The 25,100-nt window shown below is 51.0% G+C and overlaps 1 protein-coding gene across 1 annotated transcript in view; it reads right to left on the bottom strand.

The window, feature by feature from the left end:
* The window catches only part of Prrx2 (paired related homeobox 2), a 37,495-nt gene that overhangs the window by 2,649 nt on the left and 9,746 nt on the right, over nt 1-25,100 (bottom strand). The window contains exon 2 of the mRNA XM_051185123.1: nt 115-302. Coding sequence (XP_051041080.1) covers nt 115-302 — 188 coding nt within the window. The remainder of the gene's footprint in view (nt 1-114; nt 303-25,100) is intronic.

The following is a 25,100-nucleotide window of genomic DNA, read 5'->3' as shown; positions in this document are numbered from 1 at the left end:
GCTCCAGATGTTCTGTGTTAACCCCTGGCAAGTGTCTGCCCCTGGGCCACCAGTAGCTTTAGCCACCAGTCTGGGTAAGGATTCTCTGGGAGCCTCTGGATGGGTCCTACTTACCTGGACACGGGCCTCGCTGAGGTTGACACGCCGGGCCAACTCCTCGCGCACAAAGGCATCAGGGTAGTGTGTGCGCTCGAACACTCTCTCCAGTGCCTGTAGCTGGCTGCTGTTGAATGTGGTTCGGTTCCGTCGCTGTTTCTTCTTTCGTTTGGTGGCGCTGCCACGGCCCGGACTGGGACAGTCACCTAAGGGGAAATGGAGAGTCAGAAGAGTGGCTGTACCATGCTCACAATATCCCCTGTGACACATGCGGTCCCCGTGACCCTGTCCAGGGACGTTTACAGTACCAGCTCCTCTTACATTGGCTTTCCTGTGTCTCCCTCTGCGGGTGGCCTCAGACCTGAGGGTTGGGACATGTCCTCTTGGCTAACCTGCTACCTTTTGCCTATGTCCATTTACCACTCATCTGCCTGTTAATTTATCCACCCATATACCATCCATCTATGCAGACATCCATAATTATTTATTTATTTGAGACTGTGTCTCTCTCTCTGAACTACAGCTAAATAGACTTTGTGGCCAACAGCTCCCAGCATCTGCCTGTCTAGACCCCACCTTACGCTGCAGTTACAGGTGCTGGGCTTTTCACATGGATGCTAGAGACCCGAACTCGGGCCTCGAGCTTACATTTTACCTGCTGAGCTGCCTCCTAGCTCTTAAATGTGTGCTTTAATATCCAGGAAACATGACTTGGCATAGTGCCATGACCAGCCGACAGAAGGGTGTGAAACAGAGCAAAGGCCCCATGGTTCATAAGACAGACGCACACAAACTTAAAGGCCGACATGCATGTTGCCACGCGTGTGCTGGGCTGTTTTATTTACTGATATTCTGGAGCCATTCATCTCAGTTCTGCACACTTGACTGCTTTCCCCTCTTGTTCCTTCCTCTACCTGCAGGAGCCAGTTCTTTAATTAGCTTTTTAAAAGATTTATTTTGTATTCATTAGTGTTTTGCCTGAGTGTATATCTGTGTGAGGTTGTCAGGTGTAGCACAATTAATAAAAACCCAGAGACAGATATTGGGGTTAAAGCTGAAGATCAGAGAAGCAAAGCAGCCACTAGAGAGTTGTCACCTCTACCAATGCTTAGACGGAAGAGGCAATCCTGTCCTCAGACTGCTCCGCTCTCCGCCAAACCTCAGACTGCTCAGTGCTGAGCTCCTGCCTTACACTCCTCTCTAGTGCTGGGATTAAAGGCATGCCATCCCAAGTTCTGGATTCAGAGATGTGAGCTCTGTTTCCCTTTTAGACTGATTTACTTTCAAGCAGCCAGGGTGGCCTTGAACTCCTAGAGATCCATCTGTCTCTGTCTCCTGAGTGCTAGGTTTAAAGGTGTGGCCATCACTGCCTGTCCTCTATGGCTAACTAATAGCTTAGTGTGTGTGTGTGTGTGTGTGTGTGTGTGTGTGTGTGTGTGTGTGTGTGTGTGTGTTTGTATACTCTGATCTTCAGGCAAGGTTTATTTGTTAGATCATAAACAAAATTATCACCTCAGTTGGACCCCCTGGAACTGAAGTTACAGACAGTTGTGAGCTGCCATGTGGGTGCTGTGAATTGAACCCTGATCCTCTGGAAGAGCAGCCAGTGCTCTTAAGCATGGAGCCATCTCTCCAGCTCTTTAATTAGTATTTGCACCATCCTTCCAGTACTGTTTTGTTTTGTTTGTTTCTTTTTCCCAAGTAAAATAAAACGTGTAGTATTTTCTTTCTCATTGAGGGAAGGTGTTGTTTGTGCTCTTCATGCCACTCCCCCATGACGAGCCTTCCTGTCCCCATGATTCAGTTGTGAACAGAACCTCCTGGCTTCTCATCACATTTGCATAGTACTCACTCCCTAAGCAACTGTGCAGTACTTTGTTCACAGGTCTCCTTGGTAGACACTTGGTGTGTCCTCAGTCTTTTGAAGCTAAGAGAACATTACAATGAATTCCCCACGCAAACAGGAGCATCTATTTTTGCTGTGCACATTCACTACAGATTCCTAGAGGTGGGTGTTCTAGCCAGTAAATGTTGGGTGTGGTCCCGTACCCCTATAGGTCTGTCTTATTCATTTCTCCACCACTGCAGCTTGGGTGGCCTGGATGTCAGAGCCTACTGCCAGGCCATCTTTGGGATTCTAATGTATAGTTTGTATTTTGTTTCTTTAGTGACACATTCCTCCCTGGTTCTGATACTCAAAGAAAAGCCTGTGGTTTGGGGGCAGAGCACTTGCCTGGCATGGGGAAGGCCCTGGGTTTTGTCCCTAGCACTGCAGAACAGAGCCAGGGAGCAAGGGCTCCAGCGTGTGTGAAAAGCAAGGCCAGCAGGGTAGCTCAGTGGCCAAGGGCACTTGCAGACAAACCTGACCGCCTGCGTTCAATCCCCAGAACTACATGGTAGAAAGCTAGAACTGACTCCACAGGGGCGCCAGGGCACACTCACGGCCTGCCCAACTGTGCACACTCACAAGATAAATTAAAAAAAAAATGTAATTTTTTTGAGACAAGGTTTTTCTGTGTATCCCGGGCTGTCCTGGAACTCGCTCTGTAGCCCAATCTGGCCTTGAACTCACAGAGATTCTCAAGCCCCTGACTCCTGAGTGCTGGGATTAAAGACCGAGGCAGATTCGTACCACACCCCATTCACTTCCTATTTATTTATTTTCAGTGCTGGCGATGGAACCAGGGTCTCCTGTTTGGCAAGCACTCCACCAGCGAGCTACAGCCCAGCCCTGAAGACAGTTTTATTTTGTATCAGGGGTGTAGCGGGACTAGCAGGAAGTTAGGGACGTTAGTGGGTGTACTCCAGCACACAGGCCAGTCCAGCGCCCCCCCCCCATGTCCAGGCATCCTCTGCTCTAGACCTGAGTAGCTGAGAGGAGCTTGTTTCCAGAGTTTTCCCTCTTTGGGAAATACTTGCAAACATGAGCTAAGGGGGAGGCAGCGGCTAGGGAATGCAGTATAGCTGGTGCAAGCCGGTCTTGTCACCTGTTCCCCTCCCCCTGCTTCCCTGTCACTCCACACCCCTGTCTGAGCTTATGAGAAAAGGCTAAGATGGATGAGTGTGCCTGGTGCCTGGGAACGTCCCCATTCCCACCCTTACCCCCAGCCCCCCACCCCTTGACGGGAAAGAAATCCTAAACCAAAATAACCAAGGCCGGGTGCTGAAAGAAAGTCAGGTGGTGAGCAAGAGCCCAAAAGTAGAGATGGAAGCTTCTGGAACATGAGCCATCCCCAGAGCTGACTTCCGCCCTCCTTCAGGCAACGCCGCTTGGGCACACGCCCAATGCAGGAGACATTTCAGCCAAAAAAGGAGAGTTTTCTCAAAGTTTCTGAGCAATTGGAAACTGGGGGTGTTTAAATGAAAACCAATTCTACTTGCTTTTTTGATGACTGGCTGTGGGAAGAAACAGTGACTCTTGGGGCCAGATAGGCAGGTGATGACTTAGAGAAAAGGTCTCAATGGCCAGTCCCCTTCCCTGATGCTGGCAGGGGTCCATCAAGGGGCTTTAGCCATTGCCCCCCAGGGTCACAACAGGAGGATAGTTGGATGCAGCATACTCCAGAAAAATCAGCCTGGGCAAGAAGTGATCCTAGTGGCCTCGTGTGGGGCGCTGAGCCACTTCAAACACGGGGAACTGGGGCTCTCGGGCTCTCATCCAAGGCTGTGCACTGGGTTGGGACCCATATCCACTGATAGGTTCAGTAGCCCCATCCCTCTGGGGTCCCCTTTCTCAGGCACCTCATTTTCAGGCTTGGTGACACTGTCTCAGCTCTCAGAGCCCATGGTGATGAAGCTCTAATTTCATATCATCTTATCCAGAGCCTCCATGACAGACCTGAGCAGTGTCTGGTCCCTGGGAGTTTAGGGACCGTAGCTTCTTCCAGGACTCAAGTTGGTGTGCACTTCGAAATGCCCTTGGTGCAAGAGCACAGCCAGCCGCTGCTCAGGCAAAGGAGCCTTCCTGCTCTGTGTGACAGCCTGGTCCTTTGGTCCTTTCCAGTACAACAGCGGAAGGACTCAGCCAATGCCAAGCCCAGGCAGCAGTCTCCAGGGGTCACAGTGTTTGCGCCCATGGCTCTAGTGAGGGCCACTGCTTGTCACAGGTTCCTCTGGGCTCCAAGCTTGGCTTCAGGTATTTGGAAAATAAGTAAATTCTCTCTGAGCTCCCTCTCCCTGGCTGGTGCTCACTGGGCGGAGTACATCCCGGTAGAGCTGTGTGTAGTCTCCTTTGGTTCCAGCACCACTCTCTGCTTTCCCAATGTGATTAACTAAACACGTTTAAAGATCAACTGTGAAAAGTCACACACTCAAAGGCAGCCTGGGCTACAGACTGAGTTCAAGATCAGCCTGGGCAAGTCAGTGAGAATCAGCTCTAAAGGAAAAGTAAGCTGGCTTGAGGGTGGGGCTCAGCGGTAGAGCACTTACATGGATGGGTCTTGGTCCCACCCCCAGAACAGAAAAACAGCAACAAAAACAAAACCAAAGGAACAGCCAGGTGGTGGTGATACACACCTTTAATGCCAGCACTTGGGGGAGGCAAAGGCAATCAGGCGATCTCTGATCTGATCTGTAGACCCAGCCTGGTCTACAGAGCAAGTTCCAGGACAGCCAGGGCTACCCAGAGAAACCCTGTCTCAGTAAATAAATAAGTAACCAAAGGAGCATGCAAACAGGGAATCTACAAAACCCAAATCCCCCCTCGCCCCTGCTTGGCTGAGGTTGGGCCAGGACCTGGAGACAAGGAGGCCTGCTGTGGCTTTTGGTGTTTTATAACCTAAGTGACACTGTTCCCAATGACATCACAATGACAAAGTGACAGGCACAACTACCATTTATTTGTCTGACTGTGACCCAACACATTTAAAAGCCCTGCTGCTGCCAAAGCCCCCTGTGTGCCCATGGTTCTTATCCCATGTAATTTAAGGGTCTAAATAGCCTGGAGGGAACTAGCTGAGAATTCTTCAGAAGACAAATAAACTCAGCCTGCCTATCCTGCCTTTCTCAAGGGCTGTGGACACTTAGAACAGTCGTTTGTGCCTGACCCTTGGGCTGCAGTGAGCTCCAACCCAAATAAATAACTTTTATTAATTAGCATTCATTCTGACCAAATAAGTACCATCCCCTGTGATCTCTGCCAACATGATCAGAAAAATAAACCACTGGTCCCTGGGACCTTGACGAGGATTTAACAAATTAACATGAGGCTGTCCTCAGGGGAGGGAAGGCTTTGAGGAAAGTCCATATTACAGCCAAGGACAGAGCAGGAGGTGTTGCAGAGTAGGGACCTGGTGAGGTTTTGGGAGCTCCTTGGCAGAGATCCAGTTTCCTCTGAAGGACCCAGGAGAAGAAAGGCACATCTTTTGCCCTGGGTGCTACAAATCAAGCCAGAGGGGCAGGTGTGTGTCTCATTCAGCAGTGTTGATTAGCATAGTGTACCTGCCAAGCCAGCACCAGGAAAGGTTGGAGGATCAGAAGTTCAAAGTCATTTTGGACGGCTGAGAGAGTTTGCAGCCAGCCTGGACTCCATGAACCTTCATGTCAAAAAACTAGAAAAGAGGGGTCTGGAGAGATGGCTCAGTGGTTAAGAGCAGAGACTGTTCTTCCAGAGGACCTGGGGCCAATTCCCAGCAACCACATGCAGGCAAAATGCCAATGCATGTAAAATTAAAAAAAAAAAAAAAAAAAAAAAAAAAAAAAAAACCTAGGGGGGAGGTTGCAAGGGCAGACAGACAACAGACATGAAGGGACGAGGAGATGAACGGGACTGAGATGTAGCATGTGAAAGGCACAAAGAATAAGTAAAAAAGAGTGTAAAGAAAACATCAAAACAAAATGAACTGGGAGGGTACAGGAGTGACAGCGGAGTTGCCTGCTGGCTGAGGAGGAGGGGACTTCAGGCCTAGACCTCAGGCCCCTCACTAACAGCACCTCTCCCTGTCCCAGGGGTCTACAAAGTGGGAGCCAGTCAACTCTTAACCCCACATTAGCCCTTCACAGGTGGCTCTTGGCACAGCCTTACATATGGGGGAAACTGAGGCACACTGGGTTAATAATAGGCCAAAAGCACATGGCTAGTAAATGCCAGAGTTGAGGATTCAACTTAGGCACCAGCTCACAGTCCAGGGTCTTAACTGTCCCCACAGGTGGCTGCCTGTGACTGACCACCTGGGCAAGATGGCCTCCCTGAGGGCCGGTGGGTCTCCCTAGAAAACTGTGTGCAGAGGAAGAGGGGGGACAAGGCAGACAACTCTGCTTCCCAGGCTCCTGAAAGCTACAAGGGAGGGACCCTGTTCAGGGTGCACAGGCCTGGGCCTGACTGTGGGGGCCACCCTGGGACCCAGGGAAGAGGGAAAAGGAGAAGGAAGGAGGAGGAACTATGTGACAGACTCAGTGAAGGAGATGCCAGGGTTCTGAGGGCTTCCTGCCCCAGGAGTCAGCTCCACTACACCTGGGCTCACAAGCTAATGTCCCAGACTAGGGGCTTGACTTTCAGGCTGAGCTGGCCTTGGACCCCACCTGCAGGACCATGAATAAGGTAGGAGGACCCAGGTCCCCTTGCAAGTCACAGGTCAACTTCCTACCACACTTCAGGAGGGACTCCTCGGGACCCTTTGGCAAGTGTGGCTGCTGTTAGGCCCTCCGTGGTCTTGTGCTACTAGCTGCTGTCTCAGGTTGGTGACTTCCTGGGGTCAGGACTCACATGAAATATGCCACCGCCTCTCCCTTGCAGACACTCTTGCCCATGAGGGCCCTACCTCCTCCTCCAGGAAGCCTCCCAGACTAGCGAGCCCTGAGAGCCCTGTTTTTTTCCTCACTGTAGCTCTGTCTCGCCACACAGCAAAGCAAGCTCTGGGTCTCTGTTTTAGCAGAGTGGAGCTTTCTGATTTTCCCGATTCTTCTCTCCTTGCAACCTAGCACTGGATGAACAAATGAGGGAGGGAGGGACACCTGACAGGCCAGGCAAGACTTCAGAGTCTGCCCTCCTGTCCAGGAGTATAGGCTTTGCCTTAAGGAACCAGAAAGTCCAGGACTCGAGTCACATCAGTACCGGGCCCCGGGGCACAAGGAGGGCTATGCCACCTGGCGCCCAGCCCTGTCTGCTGTGCCCAAGAGACCCTGTCTCACTAATGTCTAACCAAAGCTCAAGACAGGGACATTTACAGCCACCATCTTGCAGAAGGTGACAAGCAACCAAGAAGAGAAGACAGGTAGAATACTGGGGTCTGTCTCCATCTCATGGCACAGGAGGTAAGAACCCAGGGCCATAAGCTACCCAGGCCTGCTTCTGTGGTACCTAACCCTTTCAACTGATCTGAGGTGGAGGCTGCTTAGGCTACTTCATGCCCCCCAAATTCCCATTTATAATGTACCTGGCCTCTCTGGTGCCAGAGGCCTGCTCTTAAAGGCATGATAAGTTGTGAATATTTCTAAGGGGCCAGAAAATTCCAGGGGAGGGCCCTATGCAATAATAGGAGCCCTGAGCAGGGAGGACATGCTTCTTCCTGCCTCAGGACCTTTGTGCATGCTGTCCCATTCTTCCCTTTGTGTATGGCTGACACATTCTCATATTAGGCCTTCAGCTCCCTGGCTGTAACCAGTCATATAGTCTTAGGCTTCCGGACCATGTCCCTTAGCAGTTTAAGAAGGTGTTTCTCTGCTTTCTATTTGTACACCTCATTCAGCTCTTGTCGACAGGGAGGCAAGATACATACAAATAAGGAAAAGAGCTGGGTTTTATTTTCATCAAAATTAAAGACCTGCCAGGTGGTGGCATGCACTGTAATATCACTATTGGGGAAGCTGAGGCAAAAGGCCTTCAAATTCAAGACCAACCTAGGCTGTAAAGTCAGACCCTGCCTCAAAACGCCTGCCCTCCCACACCAATTAACATTTCGAGCATCACTGAAAATACAGCCCACAAAATGGGACCCTCAGCTCAGTGGGCAATGAGCTCACCATGCAGCCCCGTGGTGGAGAAATGGGGATGGAGCCCAGAGAATCCCTGGAGGGTCACAGACCAGCTGCCCTGGAACACAGTGAGAAGAAAACCATGTCTCAAACAAGGTACCATGGCATGTGCACACCCTCGCTCACACACAAACAAACACATACATACATCTCTCTCTCACACACACACAAACCAAGATAAATACATATATAAAGGAGGACAGAGGGAAAACTTGGGATGAGAGAGAATGAAACAAAAGTGATGGCCACGAATCTCCCAGGCTGAAGGTGCTTGAAGAGGGGGTGCCAGGGAGTAAGGGACAAAGTCCATGGTAGCATAGCATGGCCCAGTGAGAGACATTTGAATGCTCTGGGGACTCTCAGTGAGACAGTAGGCAGGGGAGCGTCCTCTGTCAACCACAGTGGACAGACTTAGGGAAGATAGACACAGGCAAGGCCAAAGTTCCTGAGAGATGAGGTTGTAAGGCCTGCGGGTGACAGGGATGCTGCAGCCCTAGGCAGAGACATCTGCGTGCTGTTCTCAAGCACAAGAAAGGCCAGACATACAAAGATCCCACACAGACTTGGGGCTTCTGGTGGGGTACCGTGGCAACAGTCCCTTATGGGCCCCAGGACTATGCTTTCCCAGATCCCAGCCAAGTGTGCCTCTGATCACACAGATGGGCAACTTGGTCTCCATTCCTGTGACCCCACCCTAAGCTCAGGAGAGTGAGGCACCTGACTGCAGCTGAAGTCCATGGGGGATCAGGGAGGCTGTCAGATGGAGAAGGGACCGCCCCAGTTCCAAATCTAGTCTGAGGAGGGGCTTATGTTTTCTGTCTGGTTTTAATCTAAGGCTGGTGGCCAAATGCCAATTTAGTATAGGACCTACATTTTAATAAGGGCTAGTACTACCCATTAACCACCTCCAGACCAGGATGCAGAGGCCCATGGGGGCCATGGATGTTTTCATCTCCCCTGTGAGGCCTGGGGCCTCCAGACTACAACCAGTAGGAGGGCAAGGTATGGGCTGGGAGCAGACACCATAGCTGTCTAATTTCATGTTGGGTTTTTGTTGTTTTTCTTTGTTTGCTTGTTTTCGGCAGGGTCTCATGTGGGCTAAGACGGCCTCAAACTTACTTTGTAACTAGGGCTAGGAATACAGACCTGTGTGCCACCCCACCCAGCTTTTGGTGTGTTTGTTTGTTTATTTTTATTTTGGTTTTCCCAGACAGGGTTTCTCTGTGTATCCCTGGCTGTTCTGGAACTCACTTTGTAGACCAGGCTGGCTTGAACCTCACAGAGATCCACCTGCCTCAGCCTCCAGAGTGCTGGGATTAGAGGTGTGTGTCACCATGCCCAGCTTCAGTTATTTTATTAATATTTAACCTTATTCTTAAAAGTGTGTAGATGGGTGGATGCCTATGGATACTGAGTGAGGGTATCTGACTCCTTAGAGCTAGAGTTACAGTATGTTACAGTGAGCCACTGACTCCTTAGAGCTAGAGTATCTGACTCCTTAGAGCTAGAGTTACAGTATGTTACAGTGAGCCACTGAATGTGGGTGCTGGGTACTGAACTTGGGCCATTTGGGGGATCAATGAGTGTTCTTAACTGCTGAGCCATCTCTCCAGCCTAGTTTTTGTTTTGTTGTTTGTTTTGTTTAAGAAGTGTCTCTCTCTAAATTCAGACTAGCCTCAAACTCATAGCAATTCCCCTGCTTCAGCCCAGATTATAGATGTGAGCTAAATGCCTGGCCAGGCTTGGTTTGAGCAAATCTGCAGGTAGTTCTGGAGTCCCTAGCCCCTTATTCATTCTCTAAGGACACAGAGTCCAAAGGGGTCTTAATGGTCATCAACAAAGTGCCTATTTGCAGACGGGGAAACTGAGGTATGACAAGAGAAGCGATTTGACCAAGGACTCTCCCCAAGGAAGTGGGCCCATGCTCTGTTTTCCTGGACACTAGTCTTCACTATCCCATCTTTGTACTGGGGATCCCTGGGTGGGCTGCAAGAAAGTTGAGCTGTGGGCTGGCACCTACGCCACGGTGCAGCTAACAGCCGTGTACACAATGAATACTGCCCCTCCAGAGCATCCAAGGAGAGAAATAGGCCCGTGGTTGTCCTGGGCTGGGAGATTCCGCTTCTCAGGTCGTGGGTTCCTTCTATCCTCTGGGGCAAGTGGTATTCTCACCTCCTTCTTAGGCACACCGGGCTTTCCCAGAAACTTGTTGAGTTGGGGGATACATCCCAGACTCCACCCACACTTCCCTTTCCCCAGGAAGACCTGTTTGCAGCTGGTCAGTGCTTTGCAACTTCCCATCATAAACCTCGGAATCCTCCTCAGGGCCCACTCCCCAAACCCAGTTCTGGCCCCAGTGTTCTGAACCAATTCCATCTCCAGAGTAGCCCTAATAGGGCATGCTGGTTACTCTGTTCTCCCATCCCAGGCTGTGGGACCTGCTGTGAACCTCCTAGAGGCCAAGCTCCAGTGCAAAGCTGGAGGTTTCCATGACCCAGTTGTGAGTCCTACAAGGCGGAAAATTTGCTTTGCAAACTTGGCCCAGCCCTGCTAGGCGAGGCTCCAAGGGCTGTCTCAGACAAGACTTTCTGCCCCTGCCTCCACACAGCAGGGGGCCTGTGGTCAGGCTTGGACTTCTCTCCAACCCTGTTTTTTTGGCTTTTGCCTCCTCCACTCTCATTACACTGTTGACGCTGGGTTATGAAGCCTCTCCTAAAATGCCAAGGCCTTGCTATTAAACCCAGTTTGCAGTATGGGACAGTACGGATCCGAGAGGGAATGTAACTAACCCAGGCCACACAGCACTGGAATCCTGTTCAGTCTTTCTGTCCCTTAAGTGACTAGTACTCAAAGGACATTTGTCCTTGAAGAAGTGTAGAGAATGCTGTTGCTACGCTGGCCCCTCCCTCCTGCATGCAGCCAGCAGGTAAGTATGCTAGGCCTTCCTGCATACCCAGTGGTTGGATGCAATGGGATTTCTGTTGCTTACTGGCCATCCTTTACTGTAGCAAATCTGAGCACTCTGCCTATTTACCAATCCAGGTGGCCCAGAAATGGCTGCTCCCTGCAGCATACAGGATGGGTACATGTCTGTTTCAGAGGAGTTCTACTCAGGACACAAGCACATACATGGAGGATGCACAGAGTGTGTGCCAAATAAGCTGTCTTCCACCATCTCTAACAGTTCCCTGTCACAGCCTCACAGGACAGCCACCCTCCTTCTAGGAAATACTCCCCACCCAGACATGATCCATTTTCTTTTTGGGACCTCCTAGTGATGCTGGGTTTATACTAAGAGACACTGTGGCACCAGGGGACTCAGCTTCCCAAGAACATCTAGTTTGCTTTTTTGAGACATGAACTCATTATATAGCCCTGGCTGGCCTGGAGCTCACTATGTAGAACAGGCTGGCTTTGAACTCCTAGAGATTTGCCTGCTTCTGCCTCCTAAGTTCTGGAACTAAAGGAGCATGCCACCGCACCCAGATGTACTCTTCATTCTAGAGACAGGGCCTCATGCAGCCCAAGATGCCCTCCAACATGCTATGTAGCAGATGACCTGGAGTTTCTGGTCCTCCTGTCGCAAACTCCCCAGTACTGGGATTACAGGCATGGACTGCCATGACTAGTTTAAGATCATCTTCCAGAGAACTAGAATGTGGTTCCTAGCATCCACTGGCAACTCCCAGCTCCTCCTCTGATCTCTTTTATCTTACTGAGGTTGATTGAGATGGCTCAGCAGTCAAGAGCACTTGTTACTCTTGCAGAGGACGTGGATTTGATTCCCAGAACCTACATGGTGGCCAGCAACCATTCCTAACTCCAGTTTCCAATGTTCTCCTCTGACCTTTACAGGCACCAAGTATGCATATGTACATACATCCAGCCTCAACGGTGAAATACATAAAATAAAATTAATAAATCTAATAAAACTTTAACATTAATTAATACAAAGAGTGCAAACCTCATCCTCCAATGCAAACCAGGCCATGTCTTGCAGCCTTGGTAGTCATCTGTGGCCACGACTACACAGGACACGGAGAGAGGTTTCCATTATTGCAGAGAGCAATGGAGAGAGGGGATTAGAGATGGAAAGTCTCCTTTTTGAGAAAAAGAAACAATGGACAACAGCAAGGCCTCTCTAGACATCCCTCACTACAGTAATATTTGTTGTTTCTTTTCGTATCCTCCTGTTCTGCGCCCCTTGTCACACGCTGTCACGATAGCTTATGTGAGAGCCCATTTTCTCTTTAGGTTAATGGGCCAGGATTGGGAACAGATATACCAGGGACAAGGTGTACATCTGCATGGGCTGTGAACCTACAACTCCAGGACTTCATACCAAAAGAACCCCCTCCAGCTATGCAGCCGGTACCCCATGTTCAAGGTCAATGGCTGTATTCATGCCCTGGCTTCCCCTGCCGGATCTATGAACACTGGGCTTCACCTTTCTGAGCCTTGGTTTCCTTACTAAATAGGGGCAGTGGTCTCTGAGTGCGCTCACATGCCTGGCATCCAGGGTGTGCTGGAGTAGCACAGGTCCATAATCTGTCAGTTCCAGTTTTTACCTTGATATCTCATGGAGGTGGTTCAAGGTGACCAAGGGGACATCAGGCTTCTCCAAGAAAACCAGGCTGACATGAATGCCTGACACTCACTCCTCACCACCCACACCTGTCTGGTGCTTTAGCTTCTTCACACTCCCCATGAACAGTGGCATCACTTCCTCAGTGGAGACAGGAGATTTGCTTAAGCAGTGGATCCTGCCTCAGTGGACACTGTAGGTTGCTTCCAGACTTTCTCTTGTGTAAGATGTCTCTTGTTCCTTTAGTTGGCTTTCAAAACCATGTCAATTGAAGGCCTCCCATTCACACACTTATCTCCAGGTTTTTATTATGCCCGGCTGTTCGGAATAAGTTAGCCCACAGAAGTCTGAGGGGCATTCACTGAGCACAACAGGGAAGAATGCTGGATGCTTGGGCCAGGCTGTGGGGCTCAAATCTCAGGCTGGCTCGCTGCTGGGAGACCTGGAGTGTTCCAAGCTTCAGCCTAGCAAAGAGAACAGCAGCTCCACACTGTTCTTAAAACAGTGCCTGGGGCACAGCACTCTACAGTTAGTGTATTTATTTATCTGAAGGTGATGTGAACCCATTCAGACTCCACTGTTCCTCCAAGTAAAAAAGCCACCATCTTCATCAGCTCAGCTGTGCCTACTTACAAGAGCAGAGGTTGGGCTTGGCTGTTGACATTGCCTCACAGGAGGAGAATGAAGGTCACTGGACCTCACCTGAGTGGTCCAGCCTTTCGTCCCAGCCATTTGCATGCAATTTTGCCCTTACAGCACTTGGCCCTGGGGTCTCCAGGAGGTGAGAAAGTACATAGGTTTGTGTGTGTGTGTGTGTGTGTGCGCGCGCGCGCGCGCTCCAGGAGGTGAGAAAGTACATAGGTTTGTGTGTGTGTGTGTGTGTGTGTGTGTGTGTGTGTGTGTGTGTGTGTGCGCGCGCTGCATCCACAAAGCTATGAGGAAGCCATTATCCTTGCCTGGTAAAGACTTTATAGTGTGGCTGCTTGGGGTCCTCCATCCCCGTAAGTAAGCCCAATACATTCATTGGCTACCCTCAGTGAACTTCTGTGGAATGGAACTTTGGTTTGACAATCTAATAAGGAAGGGATGGGTGTTGCTTATACCTCTCCCCAGGGAAGGAAATCCAGAAACACCCACATTTGCCATGTCTGTGTAGCCTTTAAGCAAGTTACTTTAACTGCCGTCTCTAAATGGCTGTTTCTAACTTGGAATTTACAGAGAAAAAATGTGCTTGGGACACAGAAGTCTCATAGGTGGCAGATCTTAGCATCTTGGAGATCAGCTCTTTGCTTCCCAGGACACTTCATGGCCAAAGGAGTGCAAACGCTGACTCGCACATGTGCATGAACGCGTGCGTGCACGCACACATGCACACTCACATGTTTATACACACTGACATGTGCACACACAGGTTAGGGCCCGCAGGTGTATCCCTGGGCCAGGCCTCAATGAGACCCTTGTGCTGGTCTGGTGGATGACAGACTAGCCCAGGACTTCTCTTTTCCCCTCCCCAATGATGGTCCTTGAGGTGACTCAGCTTTGAAACAGCTTACGCAGGATTTAAGCAAACAAACCGGGAGGAGGCCGGGTCCCCAGCCCTCGGGGAGCAGGCACGGTGGGAGGCTAGTTTTGGGGTGCCCTTTCTCTTAGCCCAGTCCCCGCCAAGCTGGCCTGGGGTCGCAGGGCCCCGGGGACCGCGCCCGCAGCCGCCTGCCATGTGTGCGCCAGGCCGAGCGTGCGAGCCGCCGGGGCGGCCAGGGCGGCGCCGCCACATCTGGTTCCAGGCGCGGCTCTGGCGCCGGCCTCGCCGCAGCCCCGCGGCCCAGACACCGTTAACAGCCTGGTGCGCCCCGCCCTGTCGCATCCCGGGTACCACCGCCACCCTCCCCAATTCTCACCATGGCTCAGAAGGGTAAACTGAGGCTGGGAGAGAGGCCATGTGGCGGGAAGGCGCAGCAGAGAGGACACTAGGCTAGACCCCATCCTCGGCTGTAAGGCACCCTGTGCACCCCCAAGGTTACCCCAGGGTGGCAGCCATGCAGACCCTGTGCCTTGGGGAGATACGACTTCGCATGGGACACTCCAGGATCGAGGTTGACCCACTGCCATCTGGGCCCCAGCCCAGCTGCAGAGCAAAACCAGGTTCACTGGTGTCCCTGCGAGCTGCCCTGCCCTACAAAGAGCCCAGCTAGTTTGTAGAGAGAACTGTGCGCTTTAGGGGCAATCGCTCACACTCCAGTATCTGGTGATAGACTGCAGTGAGCTACAATGGGCTACCAAGTGAGTGGCAGTCCTGGTGCTCCTGCTCCTGCTCCCCGCAGTTACACAAATGTGCTTGCAAATGTTCTTGGCTCTGGGTCCTCCTCCTATGGAGGGGCTTTTTAAGGAGGAGGCACATCAAAGCCAGGGCTCACCTCTTTTTGAGGTGCCTACTGGCAGGCCAGCAGCTCCGTAGAACCTTCCCATTCATATACCCAAATCTACTGGGAGGGCTTGCTCAACCAGATACAAGAAAGTCTGGATCATAGAACAAAACCAATTCGCAAACCCAGCCCTGAGACCAGGATGCAGCTCCCCCACCCCGCCAGCTGAATTCACCAGCAGGCACAGAGCTGGAAGGACTCATGGTCTCCTTGACCGGACTGTGATAAACCAAACAAGCTGAGTGGCTGGGAGCACCTGGGCAGCTGACCAGATGGGGCTTGAGAGCCGGGATCACTCACAAGTTGTCTGTCTCTTCCTCAGCCTGCTTCAGAAAGGCCACTTTATGTAGTTTCTGGGGGCTGCAGTCAAGTGGTCGAGCTTGTACCGCAAACACTTTAGCCTTCTGAATACTGCAGAGGGCCCATGGCAGACTGTGGCCACTGAACTCTGTCCCCTTGCCTCATTTCCATGCCACGCCTGTGTTCTGGGCTCTCAGACCAGAAGCTCTCATGGAGGCACAGGTGACTGGCATCCTTCTGTACTGAAGGGCTAAGAACATCCCTTGAGACTTACAGAATAACCTTGGGTCTTGATGAGTCCCAGCCTGGGACTGACTACCTGCCTGTAGAATGTTGAACATCTCCATGGGCTGCAGGATTGCCCCAAAGGCTTCACTGTGGGTGCAATGACCCTACCTTAGACCTCCCTGAGATAGCTTGTATGTCCCATCTCCCTGCCAGACCTTTGCTGGAAACACCTAAGTTCAATTCCCAGAATCCATAGTAGAAGGATGAAACCAACAAAGTTCTTTCACACACACACACACACACACACACACACACACACACGTTTGTGCACATGCTAAAATTGCTTATCTTAAGACTGTTGCTTGCTGGGCATTGGTGGTACACACCTTTAACCCCAGCACTTGGGAGGCAGAGGCAGGTGGATCTCTGAGTTTGAGAACAGTGTGGTCTATAGAGTGAGTTCCAGGACAGCCAGGACTATTACACAGAGAAACCCTATTGTCTCATTAAGAAAAAAGGGGGAGGGGGGAATAAGCAATTTTATTGGATAAAACCAGGGTGGGTAAGGACCTCCAGACACTTCATTAAAAAAGATGTAAGATGCAGATGGGTGGAGGGAAGACTCCCAGCATCACAGATCCATACAGAGAGGCATGTGAAAACCATGAGGCCGGAACACAGCAGGACCAAATGCAGACCTTGACATCAGCAAGTGCAGACAAGCAGGAGAGCCATGGTAGCTGAGTCACTGCGGGCGCTGGGCAGTGAAATGGTGTCACCACCTCAGGAAACAGCCTGGCCATGTGTTCCTTTGTTTCTTGTTCCTTTCTTCTTCCTTCATCCCTTCTTACTTCTTTTTTACAGAAAGGGTCTCAAGTAGCCCAGGCTGGCCTCAAACCCTCCCATGTAGTTAAAGATGACCTAGAACTTCTCTTGAGTAGTGAAATTACAGGCAAGCCCCACCTCACCTAGCTCATGGGTTACTAGGGATGAACCCAGGACTCTACTCATTCTAGGCAAGTGCTCTACCAATTGAGCTATATTTGAGCCTTTCTCTTCTCTCCTTCCTTCTTTTCCCCTCCAATCTCCTCTTTTTTTAAAAAAATTTTTTTTTGTTTTTCAAGACAGGGTTTCTCTGTAGCTTTTGGAACTTGTCCTGGAACTTGCTCTGTAGACCAGGCTGGCCTTGAACTCAAAGATCACCTACCTCTGCCACTTGAGTGCTGGGATTAAAGGTTTTTGCCACCACTGCATAGCTAATAAATTTTTTTTTGTCCTAGAACTCTTTATGTAGATCAGGTTGGCTTGCAACTCAGAGATCTGCCTGGCTTAAATGATTTGTATTTTTATGTTATGTGCATTGGTATTTTGCCTGTGTGAGGGTGTCAAATCCCTTAATATGGGAATCACAGACAGTTGTGAGCTGCCATGTGGGTGCTAGGAATTGAACCCAGGGCCTCTGGATGAGCAGACAATGCTCTCAACCACTGAGCCATCTCTCCAGCCCCCATTTTTTGTTTGTTTTTTTTGTTTTTGTTTTGAGACAGGGCTTTACTATGTAGACCTAAAACTCACTAAGCAGATAGGCTAGCCCCCAAATCCTAAGAAACCTCTTGTCTCAGACTTCCAAGTGCTGAAATTACAGCATACACTTCCATGTTCACCTATTTCTGCCCCTTTTTTCTTTCAGAGTACAAAAGACAAATTTATCAGACAGACTGCAAGGGAGCAGGAGTGGGGAGGGGCAGGGCAGCAATGGAATTCCAAGCCTGCAAGTTTCTCTCTGAACTCTATACCCTCTCACTGCCGGATTGAGCCATCATTCTGATCAATATCCACTCCAATGAGCTGACGTGTCTGTACACACCAACACCTGTATGAGGACATTCACTACTTCATGAGATGGGGGCCAGTGAAATGTCCTTCAGTGGGTCTTTGGACAGCCCATGACAGAGGGCTGTCACTCATACTGAAAAGGAGGTGCTGTTCTTCCCCAAGGAGTCATGAAACCCTGTGTTGTGGGGTACACCCACCATCCCTGCACCCAAGTAGAGATAGGAGGATCAAGAGGCCAAGGGTCATCTGGGCTAGAGAGTGTGTTCTAGGCCATCCTGGGCTACACAGACCATGTTTCAAAACACAAACATGAAAAGTTAGCTGTAGTCTGGTGAGATGGCTCAGTAGGTTAGCAGCCTAAGGACCTGGATTTAATCCTTGGAACCCTCATAAAGGTGGAAGGAGACAACAGCCAATTCTACAGAGTTGTCCTCTTGCAGTCATGCTCTTGATGGGGCACACATACCCATAATATCAAATTTTAAAATTCAAAAGCTGGTCATGGTGGATGCTTGTAACCATAGCCCAAAGGAGGGGGGGATCCCCACAAGCTTGAGGACAGCAAGGGGTTACATAGAAAGACCTGTCCGAGAAAAGAAGACATAGGGCAGGAAAGATGGCTCAGCAGTTAAGAGCTCTTATTGTTCTTGCAGAGGACCTGAGTTCAGTTCCCAGCACCCCTGTCTGGAGACTCTCAAGGGCACATTAACTCCAGCTTCAGGGGATCTATCCCCTCGCCACCCAGGGCCTCCAAAGGCTCTTGCAAACATGTGCAAAGCAAACACACACGTATGTAAATAAATAAGTAAATGTCTTGCAGAGGAGGCGGAGGACAATGACAAGGAGGGAGACCCTTAAATAAGCATCAGGAAGAGAAGGAAGCCAGATCTGAAAAAGCCCCATCCAATTTTCACTGCAAAATAATGCAAAACTGTGCAGACAAACCTGAAGGTGTTTCCCGAGGGAGGGGCAGCGCCTGAGCATAGAGGGCTTTCAGGGCAGTGACAGTAGCATGGCAAGCAGTCACCACTCCTCTGTCCCCAACGAATGCCCTGCACGACCCCTGACCCCTCCTGACTGTGGACACCTGGAGGTGGTATGAGCCTGTGAAGGTGATAACTGATCGTAACTGATGCCCCACCCTGGCAGGTGGAGAGGCTGGAGGGCGTATGGGAAGTCTTCTCATACTCTTGCTGTAGTTCTAAAACTGCTCTAGAAAAATAAAGTCTGCTTGGGAGACTTGGTGGAGCAGGCCAATAATCCCAGCTCTTGGGGGGGGGGGTAGATGCAGAAGGGGCAGGAATTTAAAGAAAAATAAAAAAAAATCCCTGTTAAGGGAGGAAATGAGGACCTGCTGCCTGGCATTGTAGGTTAGCATTGAGTACTTACCCAACACGCACAAGGCCCCGGGTTTCATCTCCAGCACACGCAAAAAAATTTTTTTAAATACTGTCTTAGGGTTTTATTGCTGTGAAGAGACACCATGACCATGGCAACGACAGGCAGCATGGCGGAGTGGTGACAGACATGGTGCAGGAGCTGAACGTGCTAAATCAGAAAGTCAACTGACAGTCACAGCGAGGGAAACTTGAGCAAAAGAGACCTCAGAGCCTGCCCCCACAGCGACACACTTCCTCCAACAAGGCCACACCTCCTAATAATGCCACTCCCTTTGGCGGCCATCTTCTTTCACACCCACCACAAAAAATCCAAATCTTTCACCTGGCTCCCAGAAGCAGCGACAGTATGAAGGATTGCTGCATTTCTGGAGCCTCAATTCTCCCACCACTGCAGATTCCAGGCTGATGTCAAGAAGGTGAACTTGAGCCAAGGCCTATGGAAGCCTCCATTGTGTCAAATCCTGCCTGCATGGGGCTCTCTGCCCTTCACCCACAGGTTAGATTTGTGCAGACCTGGTATTCACCCCCTCTTCCGGCAAACCCTCAGCCCTGGGGTGGGGGATGGGGTGGGTGGGTGATGAGGACATGTCTGGGGCTGTCCCCAATCAAACCCTATGAAAGGTGGAGTTCATTTGCATAATTTGCCTTCTAATGGCCTGGCCCCTAAGCTGAGCCCTCTGATTTCATTAGCATATATCCAGGCCCTTTCTGTAAGAAACCCCAGCCTCCCTTCTCCAACAATCCATGTTGGAATCTTTCCAGACAGGAGGAGACTGGCACCAAGGAGGGAAGGGGCTGCTGGATGCCACTCAGGTTCTGAGGCTCTAAATGAGCAGGGACTTCCGCCCAGCAGGAGATGGCATGACACCGTGAGAACGGAGCGCCCAGCTGCCACGTTCCCCTAGCCCCAAAGTGAGCCGTGAGCCTCCTAACATTGACAGCTGGGTGTCCCCTTCCTCCTTTCCTTGATCGGTGCCTCAGCTGCTTAACAATTTTGCAGCCAGACAGAGAAAGCAAGTTGGGGAGGACCTGAGCAAACTAGCCTAGGCAAAACCAAAGCATGTTACTGGGAAATGTGGGCGGGGTGGTGTCAGGCATGGCTGGGTCCAGACTTCTACCACAGGCCTTTCTGTCTCTGGCTCTGCCCTTTCCTACAGAGACAGGTCATACACATACACATCTGTGTGCAACTTTGAACTTCTGATTCTCCGGCCTCTACCTGCTGAGTGCTGGTTTTACAGATGTGTGCTACCACATCTGGTTTATGCAGTGCTAGGGAGGAGCCCAGGGCTTCCTGCATGCTCTGCAAGCAAGCACCCTGCCAATCGATACACAATCTCAGCCCTTGAGACAGATTCCTATTATAGCTGTAGATGACGCCCTGATGCTGCCTAAGCTACAACAACATACCAAGGCCCTTGTCCCCACCCTGGCAGAGTAAGGATAGTTTACCTCCACCCCAGAACACCCTCTGTACCCCAAATCTGTGGAGAACCATGCTGGATGGACCCACTTTGGGAATGCTATCTCCTGGACACCCAGCCCTGGGCAGCACATGTCATAGTTGGTGGTCTTTCTGGTAGTTGCAGGGCACATGGATCTTTGCAGCCTGTCCTGGTAGCAGGGTCCCTTAAGACAGAGACTATTACCTACTGTCACAAAGCAGGGTGCAGCAGAGTCTCCCTGCTGACGGACATGTCACCCAGAGATCTCACAGTGGCTCCTCAGGCTATGTCATGGGAGCGATTGGAGGGGAGGTAGGGCTAGTGGCCTGAGGTCTGCACCTGAACCTTAAGATGGAGTCCCTCCCCCAGGCTGTCTCTGACCCAGCCCTCTCCCAGGCTTTTTTGCCCATGTGCTATGCCAAAGGCTGAGGGCAGGGCTGGTGACCCTGTAGCTGTCCCCTGGAACAGGCAAAGCTCTCCTCCGAGGGTGGAGTCATAGCTGCACTCCCACTCCATCTTGGCCCCCAACCTGCCAGCAAAAGACCTGCTAAACAGACCCTACTCTCCCTGCCCCGCCCCAGGGTAGGCTGGAGGCAGAGGGACAGTTTTTGCCTTAATATGGAGTTAGTTTGGGTTGGGATACTCCCTCATCCCTATGCTGAGAAGATGAGGGTCCCTTGGGACTATCAGCTGCCAAGGGCTTGTCTCTGTGCTTAAAGAATCCTCTCTTCCCAATGCAGGGGCTGCCAATAATAGTAACGGAAATAACAATAATGGCAGGTGCAGAAGTGAGCTATGGGGCAAGTCTCCTGTCTCACAACCCTCACCTCTGGGATGGTGCTGCCACCACCTCACCTACCCACTGAGGCTCAGAGAGGGAAGCATCTGGCCCCAAGGAGCCAAGCAGCACCAGCCTGGTTCCCTGGTCTCCCTGGACCTCCTCTTCTGGGGGCTTAGACACACAGAGCAATCACTGGACCGGCAATCCCTGGGGGGAGATACTGCTCTCTGACCACCCCCAAGAGCCTCATCACATCCATCTTCAGAAATCAGGACAGTGGTGGGAGGGTCACTTCAGGCCTCCAGAGGGGCCACCAAGCCTGAGAGTCACCACTGAGCTCTCCAGAGCCCAGAAGTTTTGTGGAGGGGGACCGCTGAGCTGATCCCAGTGTGCTGAAGGGACACCCTTCCCACACCCACCCTCTTGGGAACAGGGCTGGTCTGGCATGCCTCCCTGCCTGGCAGAATTCCCACCTCGCCCATCCATCCTGCCGCAGACCTCACTTAGACTGACATCTGGTTCTGATTTGGAGGTTGCAGGAAAAGAGGCGGCCGGGGAAGCCAAGAGCTGGGCAAAGGAGGTTCACCTGCACCTCTCCCTTCCTTCTTGATGCCCCCACTCTGTTATCTGCTCCTCAAATCTGAAGCTGTGTCTGGAGAAGGAGGGAGCCTGCTCTGGCCACCATTTGGACCCTTGAGTCCTGGGCAAAGAAGGAAATGGGAGAGGTGGCCAGCGCTGAAATGAATGCAAATATCCCATCACCCAACTGTGCTAGCCCCCAAGGCCTGGCCTAGTGGGAGAATGTGCACGGGCATATGTGCATGCATGTCCTAGACATGATGTCAGTGAGGCTCTCACGGCTCCAAGGACACATCCACTCAAAGCCATCTTACCCACAAATCTGGAAACAGCAATTAATCTCTAATTTGAATTTTTTAACCTCAAACACCACATTATAAAAATAGTTGTGTTGTATTTTAGGGATGCCGTTTGTCATGAAATTAGCTATGGTTACATGGATGCCACGAGAATAAAGCACCATGCCTCTGTCTGCATGGGAACAACGAGCAGGGCCAGCCACAGCCAAACAAAGGGTTGCAGTACACCAACACTGTCCCTTCTGAGGAGACCCAGGCCACAAGGAAAACTAGGCAGAGATCCAGGGAATGTGTCCTATAGGTTGGGAGCCCTGAGCTGGGAAGTTAGGTACCAGCAAAGCCACCTGGCAGATGGGCAGATTGGCAGATTGTGGGGCCCTATAAACCTCTCCTTGCTCAGCCCCATCCACCCACACGCCTTGTCTGCCCCTTCTCAGAGTGTCAGAGAGAGGGAACTAGAGTATAAGCAGGTGTACTTCTGACAGGCTAGTTCCAGGCAGGTACACAGAAGGTCTCTTGGTGCCTCTGAGGGTCCCTAATGTGGGGAAGCCACAAAGCCCTCTTTGCAGGTGAGGAACTCAGATTTCAGAGTAGGGGCCAAGGTTGGGCAGAGCTTCTGAGCAGCTCCTCCCAGAAGGCTAGGGCAACTGAGACACAGCAGCTGTTTCCACATCGGACCTTTGTTAATTGTGAGGCCCCACACTACACACCCCAGACACCCACAAGTGTGAGGAAATATCCCCAATGCACTTACATCAAAAACGGGAAATCTTTTTTCTCTGTTCTCTCTCATATCACCGAAAGTAGAACTCAGAGCCTAGGCCTTCATCATGCTATGAAGGGCTCTACCACCGAGCTACATCCCAACCCTTTTTCTTCATTTTTATCTTGACACAGGGTCTCATAAAATGGCCTTGAACTTGAAATCCTCCTGTCTCAGTCTCTAGAGTAACTTCCACTACGGGCCTGCACCACTAGGCATGGCTCTAACAATGGCCACACTTGAAGGATACAGTCTTGGGACATCTACCTCTTGATCCACTTCTGGGACAGTCAGGTGGCCTTCCCCTCTCTTACCTCCCCCAGCATCCTCCAGGCCCCTCTCTTGCTTATCTCACTCTGGTTCTAGGTCCCTTCTGATTTTCTACCTCCTGCAGAACACCTCCCTCAACTGTCCCTGCTGGTGGCAGCCAGGCAACTCCTTCACTCCAGGACTCAGCACAGGCTTGGCATGAGTGAAACACACCAAAAGACAGGCAAGAAACAAGGGAACAATTACCAGGACACCGTTCTCACTTCCCATGCCTTGACACAGAAACTAGACCCCTCTTACCCATCCCCCCAAAAAATCTGCAGCCCAGCAACAGTTTTATTTCAATCATGAAGCTGCTTTCAGCTGCTATTAGATCTGGGCCGTTCCTTCTTCCCTTCCCAATGAAACCAGAGTAGCAGTTTTTACTTCTTGTCTCCCACAATTTCCCGCGTGGAGTCATGACACTCTCCTCCCTGTGTTGTGGTGCCCAGGGAACCAGCTCTGCAGGAGAGGCTGGCCTCCCAATTAAAACAGGATGTCTCAAGAAACTCACAACCCCAGCCCCAGCCAGTCTGGCCGTCCAGGGAACTAGCAAGTCTCTCAAAAGCAGGTTCCTGGTGGGAAGGGGGCAGATAGAAATCCAACCCTGACAGGGCCTGGGCAGCATCCAGAAGGAGGACTCTGTAGCCATCTGCACCATGCAGAGTGACTTGGCCACTGAGGTCCCTAGAAATGGTGCAGAAGTCACTTTGGCTCCCTGAGCTCTGAGGTGCGGACAATGCTCCACCTCACCTTGGGCTGCCAGGACAAACTAGTCATTGGTAGAGTGCAGAAGGCTAAGAAGAAGCCAGGTGGCAGGGAAGTTACACTGCCTCCCTGCTGGGCTCCAAGCCCTCAGGGACAAAATATGGCCATGTCACTGGTATAAGCCAACAAGGTGCCTGTGTGCAGAATGAGTGAATGAGCAAATAAATGAATGCCACCTAGCTTTCTTCTTTATTTTATTTATAGTTTATGTATATGAATGCTATGTATGTATACCTGCACACCAGAAGAGGACATCAGATCCTATTATAGATGGTTGTGATCCACCATGTGATTACTGCGAACTCAGAACCTCTGGAAGAGCAGCTAAGCCATCTCTCCAGCCCCTGCCTGGCTTTGTTAAAGGAGGGGGCAGAGCTGATCATGGCCAGAAAGAAGTCTCACATCATTGTCTCTCAGAGCATCCTTTGTGTGGCTTGGTGAAGCATGGTGCCAGTATGTAGTTAGTGCTGGCGTGTTCCTCTGCACTTTTCCCCTTGGTGTGGGAGACAGGCCTTCCTTCTCCACATTTAAGCTGTAAGACTCAGACTTACAATTCTGGAAGGCATGTGGCCTCTTGGCCCCAGCCTTCAATAACGTGTGCAACAATGGACCTCTCTGGCTTTCTGGGGACCAGTGTTGGTGGAGGGAGCTTTTGCAGGGCACCTAGCTTTTATAAGGGCATGAGATTCACTGTCCCTCTAGCTCCAAAGACAAGGCTAAAGGTGTGTGTGTGTGTGTGTGTGTGTGTGTGTGTGTGGTGTGAGCCAGAAGCCCACTGAGCAATGTAGCAACATCACACCGCTGGTTCAGGGCCTGGCCAAGACTCAAATGAGGTCTCTGATTGCTAGTGCATTGAACCTGTATCTCTCCTAAATGTCAGGATTATCGTGCCTGCCATCCAGTCACCCCACCTCCTTGCATACAGACCCTCAGATTGCAAATCCTTATCAGTGAGAAGGGAGGGTGAAGGGCTAAGCTTGAAAGATATGAAGAAAAGAAGCCAGCTCTTAGTCCCACGGGTAGGGGATGCTCTAACCTGCACCCTGCACACTAGGTGCCCACTGGCTAAACCAGCCACTCAGAGCCCATCTTGAGAACATTAAGGCTGCTGTGAACAGATGTTTTCTGTTATGTGTTATTTGTTAGTCTAATGAAAGGAGGTGCGCTGGCTTTCAAGACCTCGCTGGTCTGCGAGGTTTTATGTGGGAAGCCTTTGCTGAGCTCTGGCGGCGGGGAGGCTGCAAGGCCCCTGTCAGGCGCGCCCGCCCCGCGGCTCTGCTTTGATTCCGAGGTTTGCAGCCATCCGAGTGGTAATTC

The sequence above is a fragment of the Phodopus roborovskii genome, unplaced genomic scaffold, assembly GCF_943737965.1.
Source record: "Phodopus roborovskii unplaced genomic scaffold, PHOROB, whole genome shotgun sequence".
Taxonomy (NCBI): Eukaryota; Metazoa; Chordata; class Mammalia; order Rodentia; family Cricetidae; genus Phodopus; species Phodopus roborovskii.
This window is presented reverse-complemented; position numbering and strand designations above follow the sequence as displayed.